This window comes from Mixophyes fleayi, chromosome 5, assembly GCF_038048845.1.
Source record: "Mixophyes fleayi isolate aMixFle1 chromosome 5, aMixFle1.hap1, whole genome shotgun sequence".
Lineage (NCBI taxonomy): Eukaryota > Metazoa > Chordata > Amphibia > Anura > Limnodynastidae > Mixophyes > Mixophyes fleayi.
In genome coordinates, this window is record NC_134406.1 from 2,342,960 (window position 1) to 2,359,492 (window position 16,533).

A 16,533-nucleotide genomic window follows, 5' to 3' on the forward strand; every position below is an offset into this window, starting at 1 on the left:
TCATGGGTTTCACTATCACCCAACTACCTGTTGTCTGTGGTGGACAGTATTGAAAAGGTTGGACCTTCCTGAGCCAAGGACTAGGTCTATATGTTTTGTTTTTTTTAAAGTCTGGGGTGAATTTCACATTCTGATGTTTTTTGGGGGGTTTTAATTTAACTCTTGACCAAAACACTTGGGTTTAACATTTTAAAATACTCTGCAAATCCAAAAAAACATTTTTTTCTTAAATAAAAAATATGTTACTTAAAAATTCCATCACTTTGCGTATTAGATAACACGGAGAACGTTTGATCCCTTCCAGTCTAGGGCACTGTAAGTGGGTTCTGTACAGTTTTATGTAACAATTCTTATCTTCTGGCAGAATCAACCAAGTACGAGTCTATGTCCAGGCTTATAAAGTGGGCTACAGAATCCAGTGTCCCACCTAGAGGACATTACCAAGAGGACAGAGAAGAGCCCCGTAGAGCATCACGTTCCAGCCCATGACTCAGTGATCACTGACCAATGCTGGTGTGGATGGATGGACAAGATTTTCTTCCTTGTTCTACTTTAATGTTGTTTTAAGACGTCACAGACATGGAAACCACGAGTCGTACTCATTGTACATGTACCCTTTATTTTATATTATTTTATCCTAAATCTAAGACTAGACTTTACATTTATTGAGATTAAAATATGGCAAAAAAATCACACAAGATGCTTTGTAGGAAAATTCTGCTATTTCTAACACTTTACATCACATTGGGGCAGATTCAATTACCCAGGAGAAGCCGCCGGACATCTCCTTGAGGTCTGGCTGAACATCTCGCAGGATAATACAGTACAGAAACCTCCACTCTTGTACCCGGACCTCTATGGGATGCAAAGGGCAACAAGCAGAGATTTCTGTAAATATTCTGACCCAATGTGTCTCCAAGGGTAATTGAATTTGCTCCATAGTACAGTATAGGAATGGAGGGGGCATCAGGTTTTGGGGATAATTTGTTTTTCACCTGCGACTGGTTGACTCTTATTTATAGATGTGTTAATCTTTCAAAATTCAATTTGTGACTCAATTTGATCACAACATTTGAAAATTCATAAATGAATTTGTTGTTTCACTGGATTTAACAACATTAGGAGCAGGAAGTTCCCGTCCATTCCATAATCTGCTTATCGGTGGACATTTTACCTTTACAGTGTTACTGGCAGAGTTAACATACCACTATGAAATAAAGACACGGAGACTTGTTTTGGCTAAAATGAAAGGTCAACAATTTATTAAAATGATCAATATATTGAGAAGAGGTGGCCAATATAAGCAGACCAATCAGCCCCTAGGTCATACCCATGAGCTATAAACTCCGCCCCAATAGATTGGGTACAGCTGAGGCCCGCCTGCCCAAGCAGAGCCCCATAACCCCAAAGAGGTATTCTCACTAATTGCCCAATCCCTTTAGGGGAGAGTGCCTACCACGTCTTGCATGTGACCAAACTGTCCGCTGACTGGGCTGCTCACCGCCAATATGAAACTTTATTTGTGAAAATTTCACTCAAACTGACCCAACACTAAAAACCATAAAAAAAAGAAAAAATTAATATATAAATCCAGAGCGAGAAACCAAAGTAGGACCTGGGTGGGCGGGAAAAACTCTCCAGATAGTAAAAGGGGAAGCTGACTTCTCGTACCTGGACCTTATCCTGCTTCCCCCACTGTAATCCTGGCCCCCTACGTCCCTACTGATTGGCTGACCCCTGCCCCCCAGTGGAGTTAACTCTTGCTATACTCAGTACTTTCTTTTACCTGCCCCCTCAGCGTTTATGTTACCTCGGGCTAATCCCCGCCCTCTGTTATCTTATCCTCCACCCAGAGCCATTTGTCTCTCTCTCTCTCCCTCCCTGTTTTTCTGCTTTTTTCTTATTTTGTGAGGAGTTTATGGTGTGAGGCAAATAAGGAGGAAAGAAAGGACCATTTCCACTCAGCCCTCCAGGTGGGTCTGTTGAGTGACCGTACATAGGGGGACGTGGTCAGGAGAGGATTCCAGGTGGAACCACAGCGCACGATGATGAGATTAAGCCAAAATCTTCCGTCACCTCTAATATGTTAAAATGTATTACATACGCTCTGCTCCATACAGCGCCCAGCGCATACAGCCTCCTAGTGTATAAGTCACAATTGGTACAGCGCTGTGGCATTTGTGGCGCTATATAAATAGATGATGATGATTATATGAAAATAAATTCAAATTTAACTACATCTCTGTAAATATCTCTGTAATTTCAGCATTACAAGACAAACAACTTCCGGGTGCCAATGGTATTTAGTATATTAAAATAAGTTCATCTACTATGGTTTTTATTTGAGTGAAAAATGTGTTTATAAAACAGACAGTTTTCAGTCAAAATTGGAATAAATCATATTAAAAATATATTTAAAACTATACTTACTGCGCTATGTGAGTGTAAAAGAAGATTTCATAAAACAAACAATTTTCAGATGCAGTTCATAAAAAGTGTTTTAAAATAATTTCAACCATAACTGCTTGTGGTATTTACTTACAATTTTCTGTGATAATTAGCTTAAAGTATTACAAGATCATTTAAAACGGCAACTACTGCGCTATCTGAGTGACAATGAAGGATTTTAAACGCCGTAACATTTTTGTCTCAATTAATATCAAGTACATTACAGTAATCTGCAACCACATTAGTAGGTTATTTGCGCTTTTTGCATTTAATTGCGTGGAAAAAAGTGTTTGAAAGTGATTGAGCAGAAAAGAAAAAGAATATATTCCGGTTTGTATAAGATACATTTCCAAACATAGATCTATTAATTACAAGATTTGTAACCTGACAACACTGTACACTGTTCAGACTGAGCTGTGAGCTGTGTGGCCAGCGATGTATGTCAGTGTAACATGGATGTCATCATCATCATCATCAACAGCGATATATATAGCGCTACTATTTCCGCAGCGCTGTACACAGAATATATGTCATTCACATCAGACCCTGCCACATTGGGGCTTACAGTCTAAATCCCCTAACATACACACACACACACACACACACACACACACAGACTAGGGTCAGATTAATAGCAGCCAATTAACCTACCAGTATGTTTTTGGAGTGTGGGGGGAAACCAGAGCACCCGAAGGAAACCCACGCAAACACGGGGAGAACATACAAACTCCACACAGATACGATTTTGGTCAGGAATTGAACTCTGTGTAAGATGAAGATTCCCCTGGCTGGGGGTAAAGTCAGATACACTCTTCTTAATCTACAAATGATGACACTACGTGATGTTGGAGTAACAGGGTCACAGCAGTTTTGTAAACACATATAAACATAAGCAATAAAAAAACAACATAAGGGTAATATATGAGAGGTAAGGACCATATCTCCATTACCCTAGAGGTATCCTGTACTACCCGTAGGGACTACCTACTACCCCTGCAGCCATGATTAGTATTTTTGTTGCAGTTTAACACATTTCAGCACCGCAGGATGTACGATCCACCAACATGAAAGCACCGACACTTTACACGCTGATTAAACATAAAATTGACTAAATACAATACATGAAAAGGTAAAAATGCTAATGAAATTCAATGTTCTCTATTAAAGTTTCAATTGTCTTATTAAGGTGCCAAAATAACATTTCACATGTGTTTCTGTCTGCCAGTCAATTTCCACTCATTTATCTGGGCATTTTTCATTATTTTGTGGCAGAATTAATGGTCACATTTTCAGCTTTATGATCAACTTCTTACAGAGTCTTATGAACAAAGAAAAGAAAATGCTGCACTGGTCATTGCTGCTCACGGGTGTTATTAGCCTAAAGGGGTCTTATTATTGGTGCAGACATAGGACAGAACGCAACGTTTTAGAACCCCCCCCCCCCCTCCCCGGGGCACCCCCCCTCCTTTACTCGGGAGTCTCATTTTATGTCCTTTTCATGTCCACTTTTTTGCATATTTTTCATCTTTTTATCTTGACCTATGTTTGTCCATTTGGACACTAAGTAAACAGATAACAGTTCAACGTTAAACATAATAATCCATTAATGACAGATTATACCAGTACTAGAACATGTAGATAAATAGGACATGGAACACATTCCTATAGTGTCCCACGTGATGGAGTGGGAGGGGGGGTACAGTCATTGCTGTAAAGTCCACTAGTGACACCAGTGGGTCAGGCACTACAGCCAGTGGTCAGCGGTGCTCAATTGTCCCCAGGTCTTCTACACGCAACTATAGTCGCTGACCAACATGGCTACAGCTAGTGAGCAACACAAGAGTCAGGGTAAACTGAGAAACCACGTCAGATTCATACAGACAAACCAGTACACTGCATACTTGACAACTGTTAGAGTGAAGTGCGAGAATGGGGGGGGGGGTGGATAGCCAATCGCATTATGGAGTCCACCATCTGGCCAACTTCACTAGGAAGTGAGCAGTTTGCGGGTGAATGGCCTGCTCTCCCAGGTGTTCGGGAGACCTACCCGGAATGTGGGGAGGTCTCCTGGAAATTCTGGGAGTATTGGCCAGTACGGTACAAAGTGAGGTCAGGAGGGCAGCGAGGGACAGCGGTATAGCCAGGCAGACAGCGACACACAAGTTATAATACTGAACCTAGGACCGGTGCTTAGGGCCAGGCCTGGACTTATACTGGAGCAGGTGACGTCAGAGCCCATACACACAGACATGACTGCACAGGCGCACAGCTCCGTACTGTAAAAAGAGGATTATAACATGTTTTGAGCAGGTAAAGACCCAACAATGGTGGAGTAAATCAGATGACACCACTGTGCTGGTTTCTGCACATAACGATGGCGTCTGTGCGCACAAACATGGCGGCTTTGTGAATGCGCTGGAGTTTGAGACTGGTCTGTATGCAGAACTAGAATATTGCAGCTGTGTATGTTCCATGTATGGTGACGTATGTTTGTGCGCTCTGGTAAACAGTATAATGTAGGGATAAAATTGAGAAACATAAAACATTCGTGAGAGACGGCTCCTTTCACCCCGTGATCCCCTGAGAGCTTTTACTATAATAATATGAGGATGAATTGAGCTGTGCAATGTGTTGCTTTAACTAGAAGAGAAATGTGAGAATATCAGGTGGTATTTAGGGTGGTTTTTCATTACCCCGAAATCCCCAAACTAGAACCACAACAGTTCTGCAGGTGAGATAGAGGACAATGTTTGAGGGAACCTCCCAGATCGTATCTGCATTTACTAAACTATAACACTTTGGCCTAGATTTACTAAGAATCCAGTTTGGCGGCATCTGTAAACCGCCACATCGCCGGTGGTCTAGTCATCCAAACTGCCGCATTTCCTGTAGGGCGGCTTGAGGCTGCGATTTAAAATGGATGGAGATGTGTGGCGGATTGAAAGCACTAAACCACCGGCGGTTTGGTTAAAACCGCCATCAAAGCCGCAGGAAAAAGACAGGACAGTTTTAATACCTGCTTCTGAATGGCTTTATACAGGCTGTGGGAGCTATTCTGCCATTCAGAACATAAGAGAAAGCAGCATTGACATGTAAATTATTTGGACAATCATTATTTATTGATTAAGGGGCAAAATTTATTTAATATTAACTTATGGCAGATTTTCCCCCCCATTATATTAAGGGGACAAAATTATTTAATTATTATATTATTCGGGCACTATGTAATGCCAAATTGTGCAACAGAATAATTATATCCACCATTAACAATCAGTTAATATTATTATATATTTACATGTACCCTATAATATAATGCCATAAATAGTGTCTCCTTAAAAAATACAAAATAAATAAATTTCTGCCTTTAGTTAATATTAAATTAATTTTGCCCTTTAATCAATAAATAGCAATTGCCCAAATAATTTAAATGTCTTTTAGTTTGAGCAATCTCGCCACTCACAACCAACTCTTTTTCTTTGCCCATTTGGATGGCGGTTTTGCAAACCCCAGTTTTGTAAATCTGGTGGTCTGTATGTTCATTATTGTTAAAATCGGGATGGCGATTTGTAATGTGGTGGTTTTGAAAAATGACAATTCTGGCCACTTTAATGGCGGTTTGGGCTTTAGTAAATCCGGTGGTTTCAAAACTGTCGGAAAATCGAAAAAAAACGGCTTCACCAAACCACCCTTTAGTAAATCTAGACCTTTGTCTTCGTTTCTTACTTAGGTTTTGGCTCTAGTGAGTTTCTGTGACTTTAGGAATACAGACAATACAATAAGTCAGTTACCTGTACGGTGGCTGCTGAGAGTGGTGTGATCAGTGGGTAACACTAATCGGAATTGTTTTATTTTAATTGGCGAGTTGTACTAATGAACAATCTTAATTTAGTAAGATGGTCACGATGAAGTTTTGAGATTGATAGCAATGTGTTCTTCATTAATGTACAACTTACTTTATACTGAATTCTTTATACTTCTTTTAATTTAACAAACTTTATATACATTGTATATTCTAATTCTATTATTATTTATTATTGTGACAAGTATTTTTGTTTTCTTTCATGTCTTCCACAATCAAGCATTTGGAAATTCACCTTTAGAAATCCTGTGTTTGCCCCTGAATAAATACGCTCAACTTACACAGTAATTTGTAGATAGTGTGGACTGTACAAAAGGCAGATTTGTACCCTTTGTGAGAGTGAACATTGACACAGAGTAAAAGTCGGTGATGGACACAAAATGAGAGTTGCATTTTTTGACCCCTGGGGGTAAATGTATCAAGATGAGAGTTTTCCGGCGGATTTGAAAAGTAGAGATGTTGCCTATTGCAACCAATCAGATTCTAACTGTCATTTTGTAGAATGTACTAAATAAATGATAACTAGAATCTGATTGGTTTTTCAAACCCGCCGGAAAACTCTCAGCTTGATACATTTACCCCCTGGAGGGGGGACATCTTCTGTAACTTTTCGTTCATCACCTTCTAGCTCCACATGTATGTCTCTCCACGTGTACATATGTCCACGTGTATATCTGTCCAAATGTATGTCTTGCCCCCCTTCGCTCTATTCTCAATGCGGCTACAAGACTTATCTTCCTTTCACGCCGCTTCTCCTCTGCCTCCCTCTCTGCCTTACACCGGCTCCCTTCCCCTACAGAATCCTCTTCAAACCCCTCACCCTCACATAGAAGGCCCTCTACCACCACACTGCTCCTTATATCTCTAATCTCCTCTCCATTCACACTCCCGCCCATTCCCTGCGTTCGGCCAATGACCGTCACCTCTCCTCTACCCTGATCACCTCATCCCACGCCAGAATCCAAGATCTGTCTGTCCCTAATCTTAGTACTTTCACACAGGCTCTCAAAACCCATCTGTTCCTCAAAGCCTCCCAGCCATCCACCTAACCTGCTCCATCCTTGTTCTCCTCACCTCCCTCTTTCCCTGTTCACGCTTCTCTTGTGCTTCATCCCCTCCACTGACTCCTCTTGTGCCAGCAGTCTGTTTCCCCTCCCTTTAGGATATAAGCTCTTCCCTCCTGTCTCTGTACCATTCCTCCTCTCCTGAGCCATTGTACTTGCTGTGCTTGGAGCTATCTGAGTTTTGGTTTTACTTGTCTCATTCTGTTTTGTTGTACCCTGTACAATCCACTGTTTATATTTGTACGGCGCTGCGGAAACCTTGTGGTGCCATATAAATAAATAGTAATAATAATAATAACCTACAAACCAGGCACATCAATCAGAAGAAACCTGAGGCTGAAGAACCAGATGGGTCTACCCTAAATCCTGAGAGCATGTGTGGGCCTCGGTGAGCTGTAGGTCTGACACGGTGCAGCAACTTACACCCCTCTCCCCATATCTCAACCATTTGGAGGTATGAGACTGATGGTATCGGGGTACCAGGCTCTGGTAATAGAGGTTATACCCGCCTGGGACTCTCTCATACTGGGAAGAACGCAGCGGCACTTCCCCTTATTACAGGTCACCATGCGGCAATAGTGTATACTAGAAATTTATATTGAAAAGTGTTTCTATTCCATGAAGAATCTATATCCACCCTGGGAACATTGTATCACTGGGGCGTCCAGTTTACACATTACGGGCGGTATGACATATCTTCCAATGGTAACCATATCGGGACAATAGTCCTGAATCGTTGAAGTATCCTCAAATTGGGACTATCCTAAATGAGGACAGTGTTGAGGTATGAATATGGCATAACTGGGACTGTAGTATTGATTCCTTGGAAGTTTATAGGGGTGCACAGAGAATTTCAGGATAGGACTCCTTTCTGGTAAATAAAATACACAATAATTATTTTGAAGAAAAAAATAGACTGTTTTATACAACAATACAGTTCATTTATAATTCAGAAATTCATTTATAAAACAGAAAATAAGATGATACTGTCCATTTAAATAAAATCTATCCTCTAACTCCGTGCGCATGCGCAGTATACCGTATCGGTCGTACACCCCAACGCACGGAGCCCTTCAGGTGACATGGAGTAGTAAGATGGCGGCAGGAAGTGACGACAGAGCCGGCTGTTAGGGCTGTCACATCTGCCAGGACTTCCGTTCTGGCCGAGAAAGATGGCGGCGGCGTGCCTGGTGCTCCGGAGGTCGCTGCGGGCGGGACAGCTGCTCGGGGGGCGGGCGGCCTGGCCGGGAGCTCCGCAGGTGAGAGGGGGACCGGGGCGAGCAGGAGCGGAGAGCCGGGGGCTGGGAGCTGAGGCCGGGCGGAGCCGGGAGGAGGTGACCGGGGCTGAGGATGAAGGTCACCGGGAGGAGGAGAGGCCGGGAGACCGGGGGGGAGGACGGGAGACCTGAGCCCGGGGCTGGCTGCGGCCCCCGTGTTATATCCGTCAGTATATACAGTGTGATGTAGGTGTACTGTGTCCTCTATGTACTGTGTATATATATATATATAGAGGACACAGTACACTGTATATACAGATATATACATTAGACCTCATATACTATATAGCAGTAATATATATTATACACACTGTATATAGCTCTATCTCTAATATATGTATCTATACTGTCTGTGTATGACTACAGCTCTCTCTGTGGTCTATATACTCTGTAGGCTGCTTCTGTGTATGTTATGTGTTATGTATATACTTATACTGTCTGTTATATGTAATATGTGATATTTGTATGTAGCTCTGTATGTGTTATGTAATATATCATGTGTGATTATAATAGACATTTTGTTATACATGTTTATATAGTTGTCTGTATGATGTGTATAATTTACATAATCTCTGTTAGTGTGTGTGTGTATATATATATATATATATATATATATATATATACGCACACACCAGTCATTATGTGATCTTTATGTACTTAATATATAGTCACTGTTACTTTATTTTGATCTATGTATATATTCTGATGCTCTCTGGAAACATGTACTTTCTATCATGTCTGTGTAATAAGTTACTTGTGTATAACTCTCTCTTACTAGCCGGTACCCATCCTGATATTTACACACTGACACCCCGGAGTCTGCAGACTTGGCGCTGACACTGACAACCCTCTGCCCCTCCCCCTGACATGTGAAAGTCACAGGGTCACCCCCACCTGGCTGCTCTATAGATGACCCATTTAGCAGCATCAGACCCTGGGTTCCATTGTGTGCAGAATACGGTGTCGGGATCAGGTCTTGGTTGTCGGTAATAGTTGTGGTCCAGCTATGACCTGAAGTATAAGTCTGTGGCTGCCATCTTTAAAGGGGTTCTCCCCCTACATAGTTTTTTCTTTTAATGTCTGTAGTGTAATGTTTCCTATCTGTATGCGCTCCTGGTTTTTATTCTTGGTTTCCTCTGATTTGTACATCTACCTTTAACCTTAGGGGATACTTTCTATGCCGAAGTCTCAGAGGTCCAACAAAATGAATACTAGCATGCTGGGGGCATACTGCCAGTGACTTGCTGTACCCAGCCAGCTCATGCATACAGTACTGGGCACAGCAAGGCCTATCTAATGCTGCCATTGCTTGTTTTGTAATTGTGGCACCTTACAAATAAGTGATGATAGTTACTATGATGCTTTGGTGTTACATCCCCTGCAGATTTTCACAACTGTAATCCCAGGTAGACGATACAAGTAGGGAACATTATATTATACATCCTACAATAGCCCAAACTGAAAAATACTAGGAGACTCTTCACATTGGACCTTAACCTGTGCTGCAAACCTCCTGTAAGCATGGACCCTGCTGCCAATGTCAGCCTGAGGGGTGTGGGGGGCTAATGGGAATCGTACAGATTGCTTCATGGGCGCCGTCATTCGCATGTAACCAGAGGTCCTTTCATGGGACAGGGAGTTCCTTGGGGGACCCAAATCAGGCTTGATTAATTATTATTATTAATTTTTATTTATAGGGCGCCACAAGGTGTCCGTAGCGCCGTACAGGGACAAACGAATTACAATACAAGGTGAGACAGTACAGTAACTCAGTAAGCTCAATGCACAGCTAGAGAGGGCGGGGGAAGGGGGGGAGGATCCACAAATGACGGAGCCCAAGAAAGAGGGCGCGGAAGACAGGGAGACCCACAGAGGGGGGAGGAGGGAGCAAGAAGGGACGGGAGATGGAGGGTCCTCGATGAGGAGGGCTAAGTAGCTGGAGAGCAGAGTTAGAAGTGGTGGAAACAGGAGGAGAGATGGCCCTGCTCAGAGGAGCTTACAATCTAAGGGATTAATACATCTATACATTATCGATCTAATAGTATTGCCATAGTATTTATTCAATTTAAATTGCATTGGACAGATTGATGCTGAAAACAGATCCTAAGATCTGCCCTGTAGTGATTGGCAGGGATATGCCATAATTCAAACTGGGGTAATTTTGTGGACAGGAAGCAAAAAGTAAGACTTCTGGTTGCTATAGCCAACATCTCCACTTGTGGGGTAGGGAGGGAGTTAGTTGTCTGTAAATGACCCAAGAATCTTAGTCATGTATAGAGGGACAGGGTGACTGAGGGCACCTCGCTGTACCGGTCGTCTACACGTGAGGTGCAGGGAGATGACACATTGCCCGGAGTAACAAGGAGCAGACAGCCCTGTGCCATTACTAATGTAATGGTCATTGGGTTGTAAAGAAACTTTTTTAACCTATCACCGAAGAGGTTTTGGGCGATGTCACACATTAGTATAGTCTGGGATCACACCCTTCTCTAATCACTAAAATATAAGCGGAGCAGCGGGACGTGACCTCTGTGTTTGACTTTGTGTGGAAAATGTTGCTGCACTCTAGAAAGCCGTTGTATCACGTAGAGCTACAGAGGAGCTGACGCAGGAAAATGTTCCTTTTTTTTTACACCATAAGGTAACAAGTAATGTGATGAACGCGGTTTATAAATCCTCTCCTCAATAAAACCGGAAATCGGCTGCTGATCTCGGTGCAGCGGTAGGATGCCCCTGGATTTCCCTGTTCTCATGGAGCGGTTTTGTTTCCTCTTTCAGGCCAACATGTCGTTTTCCACTCTGTCCCGCGGCCGCAGGTTGGCGCTCTCCACGTTGGGCGTAGTAGTTGCCGGCGGAGCTGGTTTAGTTTTGGCACTCCACAAGTCCGTTAAAGCCACCGATATGGAACTCCACCCTCCCAGCTACCCATGGAGCCACGGAGGCATGCTCTCCTCCCTGGACCACTCCAGGTAAAGCATATTTACTGGGACTTGCCGCTTCTCGCATTGACTTCGCTTTTGGAGGAATCTTTTACAGTCCTTGGTGAACAGACTTGAACTCAGCCTAAGCCGTTATGTAAAGGACGTAACTCGTCTATAATTATCTTCTACATATGAGATGGTCTGATACGGCCCTGAGGACCTCACCTTGGTCTGTATATACACCATGCTCAGCTAAGAAGCTAGGGGTTGTGGGATAAATATTAGTATTATTTGTATGTTGTAGTTTTATTATGACATTTAATAGGAACATATTGATGTATCAGTAGTGTTTACTGTAATATGTGATATTACTGTACGTAGAAGTCTCTGCATATGATATCAGTGTAAGTGCTGAGCTGTGATTTCCTTGTTCATCAGGGAGACTTGTTTTATATGGGGAAGTTACAAGTCATCCTGATGTTCTCTGTATGTTTCATATAGTGACAGCTTCCCGGTGACTTCTTTCATCCTTATAAACGTACATTATCCCATTTAATACAAGCACTGAATAAAATGTACTTCTGTCTGTTACTGAGTGGGAGCTCTCATGGGGTGACATAAGCTTACAGGACACTGGAATACATGACATGGGAGTACCGCTGTCTTATACCCGCGCTACGTGCTGCACAGGTACAGAGAGCACTGCTGTCCTGCGCTTGTAGTCTGACAATAGTTGGTGTTTGTTGTGTCATTTTCTGGGGTACTGTCCTCTGCCTCCTGCTGAATCTTCAAACAAGTGATTGGCTGACATTTTTCTTTTTTTTTTTTTAACTATTCAGTAGTTGGTGAAACTGCTTTTATCACAGAATGTGGGATGACTGGTTACACTTACATTATATGTGTTATATTGTACAGGTTGTGTTGTAATCCACTGACACAAGACACAACCTACTCTCTGCATGATCATTCTTGCAACAGTTTGGCTGTTCCTAAAGCCGCAAACAATTGTGATTATAGATGGGTATTAGAGAACCGTGTGCTGACCCTTAATGTACCCCCAAGATCTTACAAGTCAGCAGGGAGTGAATACAGCTCATACACCCATTTCATTCATGTTTCCTGTCAATGTGGATTATTGTTCTAATATTATGTGGAAATGTTCCCTTATATTAATACTGGAGATTGGCAGCTACTGACCCGTTTTCTGTCCTGCGCAGTGTCCGCCGCGGGTATCAGGTGTATAAGCAGGTTTGTGCTGCCTGTCACAGTATGGACTATATCGCCTTCAGGAACCTGGTTGGCGTTTCCCACACGGAGGCAGAAGCCAAGGCCCTGGCTGAGGAGGTGAGACCGCCCCGATCACGCCGTTCCTGGGTGCAACTGCCGACAGCTTCTTACTTCTTGTGGTTTCTGTCTTTAGTTTGAAATTCTGGATGGGCCTGATGAGAGTGGAGAGATGTTTACCCGTCCTGGGAAGCTGTCTGACCTATTTCCAAAGCCGTATCCCAACCCCGAGGCAGCAAGAGCCGCCAATAACGGAGCGTTGCCCCCTGATCTCAGTTACATTGCCAATGCCAGGTACGTGTGCGCAGCTTCATCCGCTCCTTGGCGGCTTTCACCTTCCCTGAGTCTCACCGACTGCCCCAGTTACACGCTGGGACATGGGGATTAAATGTTGAAGTTACTCTGCGTATCTTGAAGACTGTTGAACCCAGATAAAGGTTTTATTGACCAAAACACCATATTTAAAAAAAAAAAAAAGTTCTCTAAGTGGACAGCACAAAAGGACGACTTCCTTGTTCATTGCAAGAAGTTCTAGATGTGGTGATGCCGTTAGTTAAACAACGCTGCAGTGTCACCGTGTGCCAGCAGCTACACCCTGTAATTCTGCTGCTGGTGCCGTAAGTCACAATTCTGGGGGTCACCCTGGCAGATGCCTCGTACAGCCGCCTCATTGGACCAACAGTCACTGTTAATGTCCCTGAATACTATGTTATCCACCTGCAATAAATCCTTGTATACAAGAATAAACCTGTCACTGTAAGGGGGACAAAAACATTCTAAAGCAACAATTCTACATAAAAGGGTATTCAGTCATTTTTTTTTTTTTTTTGGGGTTTTTTTTAAGCAAGAATCTCATCAGTCCTTTTTCTTTACTGTTCTTCTACAAATCATTCTCTCTGTCTCAAAATCTCTCTGCAGTGCATGACTGCCAGCTACACACACAGCTCTCGGCATTTCATGTGAAGACAGAGGGGGAGGAGGTGATTTTACAGTACATAGAGCAGACCATTGGTCAGAGGGGCGTTTCAAAGCCCCTCTGCCCACTACACCATATGCCATGTGACAGTGGTTGCTATGGTAGTCCATGACAGTTTGCAGAATTATAAATCCTTAATTGCAGCCTGACGAAATAAAGCAAGGGAAATCGTAATTGCCCAGATTCTTCTCATAGCCGCCATAGTGATTTATGTTTAAATTAAAAACAAACAAAAAAAACACTTTGTTTCATGGGAATCCTGCTTTAAAGTTCTATGGTACAATCATTTGATTTGTTTTCTTTAACATTTGAAGCATGATTTGGTGTATTTTATTCAGCCAGGAAATGAGAAAACAAAGATTTATAATTGCGTGGATTTGACTTGTTATAAATGTTCCATAGTGCGCATATATTTCCTTCCTGTGAGGGTTATTAGGAAGTATAACCTATTGTGACTGACCACCCAATAATAACATTCATAATTCATTATGGAGAAGTTATAGGAACTATTTTATAATCTTGTTTGATAGAAGGACCTGATCGGGGAGGGGGAGCAGCCTGTCGTTGGAGATCACTGCAGTAAAACCTATTGATGGACAGATGTCACTTGGCTACATACAGCCAGATACTTATGATGCTGTTATGCTTCGTACACACGGGTGCTGGGAACACAACGCACGTTAAATGTGGACAAAACGTTGTGCTCTGTCCTAGTTTTAACGTTTTAAAGAGCGTTCAGAAAGCCGACATAGAGCAGTGTGCCAAGTACTGATCTGTTGTCACCGAATGTCAGGAAGTCTGGTCCACTCGCCTCTCTATTTACCTATCCGCAGTAATGTCTGTGTACAAGCTGCTAGCTAGGTGTTTGCAGAGGATACATAATTGCCTTTCTCATTTTGTATTATGTTCCATGGCCCTTTAATTCCGAGTGTTTGTGTATATTTATTATAGGTGACATTTGTATGTATATAATCTGTCCTCCATCTCTCTGTATTATGACACCGGTGTCTTGCAGGCACGGCGGTGAGGATTACATCTTCTCTTTGCTCACCGGTTACTGCGACCAGCCGGCGGGCGTTAACCTACGGGAAGGCCTGTACTTTAACCCCTACTTCCTGGGCCAGGCTATAGCGATGGCTCCACCCATCTACAACGAGATCTTGGAGTTCGAGGACGGTGAGTTTAGAAGAGGTGCTGTCTCTTCATATAGACTGAGGGGAGATGTTTTCCTATTGGGGAAGGTCTCTGCCCAGAGACCTTAATTATCCCCAAGCAATTGCCAATTAAAACTGTATTACCACTTAAGGTGTTGAACATTTTTGTGCACCGCTTGGCTGTTGTAACAGGTGATCGGGATGATGGAGACACGTTGTTCTTGATTGTGTCTTCTCATTGGTCCTCCACCTTGAGCCCATCTCTAAAAAGTCTCATCTCCCGCGTATCGCCAGGGGGCAGAGCTGTAATTCTAGGCTCCGTTGGTGGTGATGCAGCTTTTAATGGTCAGGACACCACGGAGAAGTAAACGTTCTTATTGTACATTGTGTTTCTCTGTCCTCTAGGGACCCCGGCCACCATGACTCAGGTGGCCAAGGATATCTGCACGTTCCTCCGATGGGCGTCTGAGCCAGAACACGATGACCGCAAGCGCATCGGCCTTAAAGTGAGTTATTGGATGAGACTTTAGGAACTGTGGCCATTTCCAAACTTGTGTCTGCCGTAGAGAATGGTGACGTCGTTACTTAGAGTATGGGCCATGGGCCACACAACATCTGACACTTATCCATATAGCCCTCCATTAAGATGAAGGTTATTCATGTTCTTATTACATATTTCATAATGTTATAGACACAATCGTCACATTCTAGTCATCCTGACATCTGCCTCAAACTCTCTTCTCAGCATTCATCTTTTAGCTTTGAATAGTTGAATAGAAAACCCTGCCTTGCACTAATGAGCTCCAATAAGGGCAGAACAGCTTGTCTGTATCAAGTGGCCTGTGTCATGGACTGGACACCCAATGGGTGAATCAATGACTCTGAGGGCTCCTAAGTAAATTAAATTTCCCTGATTTGGAATGGCTTATTCATGTGGTCTGTTAAAGGTAGGGACAGTAGTCCCCATTAATCTGATCGCCTCCAAGTAGTCTGTCTGACGGCCCCTGTTTTACTCTTTACAGATCCTCCTGATGTCCGCCATCATAATCCCAGTGATCTATTACATGAAGAGACATAGATGGACCGTACTAAAGTCCAGGAAGATTGTCTACAAACCCCCCAAGTAGCGGGATGATTGTACCGGATAACTCCGCACACGCGTGTGTCAGACCTGAGAATACGGATCATGATTCAGTCCCTTCCCGGCCTCCTCACAGCGGGAGCTGCACTCGGACAGGAAACCTCATTGTAATATTACGGCTCCTGCCTCTGCCGCTGGCTCGTTGTTTTATTTCTGCTTGTCAATATCTTTATCCGTATCGTCCACAGGAGCAAAAGGGACTCGCAGGAGGGACAACATACACAAATGGTTTAAAGAAATGTTATTGGTGTCCATTTAAATCCCTTTGTGGGGAGGCTAATAAATTAAAAACAAATATTTCTTTTAAAACCAATAAATGGTGAATGTTCATTTATATTTGTACAGCGCATTAGACCGTAGTTTGTTCTTCGTGAGCGGAGTTTTTACACTTTTACGTTGTAGTAATTTC

The 16,533-nt window shown here is 42.9% G+C and overlaps 2 protein-coding genes across 2 annotated transcripts in view; both read left to right on the plus strand.

Annotated features, from left to right (window-relative positions):
• Positions 1–2,239, plus strand: part of LOC142158011 (uncharacterized) — a 43,850-nt gene extending 41,611 nt beyond the window's left edge. The window contains exon 21 of the mRNA XM_075211578.1: positions 365–2,239. Within this exon, the coding sequence (XP_075067679.1) occupies positions 365–431 (67 nt within the window). The 3' untranslated portion in view covers positions 432–2,239. The remainder of the gene's footprint in view (positions 1–364) is intronic.
• A 6,273-nt stretch (positions 2,240–8,512) lies between these two features.
• CYC1 (cytochrome c1) lies at positions 8,513–16,458 on the plus strand. Its single transcript, XM_075211579.1, has 7 exons — positions 8,513–8,630; positions 11,427–11,617; positions 12,787–12,913; positions 12,990–13,147; positions 14,845–15,005; positions 15,389–15,489; positions 16,006–16,458. The coding sequence occupies exons 1-7, from the start codon at positions 8,544–8,546 to the stop codon at positions 16,108–16,110; spliced, it is 930 nt and encodes a 309-aa protein (XP_075067680.1). The 5' UTR covers positions 8,513–8,543; the 3' UTR covers positions 16,111–16,458.
• The last annotated feature ends 75 nt before the right edge of the window (positions 16,459–16,533 follow it).

Coding starts and splice junctions, on each gene's coding strand:
- CYC1 (XM_075211579.1), top strand. CDS start 8,544: ATGGCGGCGGCGTGCCTGGTGCTCCGGAGGTCGCTGCGGGCGGGACAG. Junction 12,914..12,989: donor CCAAGGCCCTGGCTGAGGAG/GTGAGACCGCCC, acceptor TTCTGTCTTTAG/TTTGAAATTCTGGATGGGCC. Junction 13,148..14,844: donor AGTTACATTGCCAATGCCAG/GTACGTGTGCGC, acceptor GGTGTCTTGCAG/GCACGGCGGTGAGGATTACA.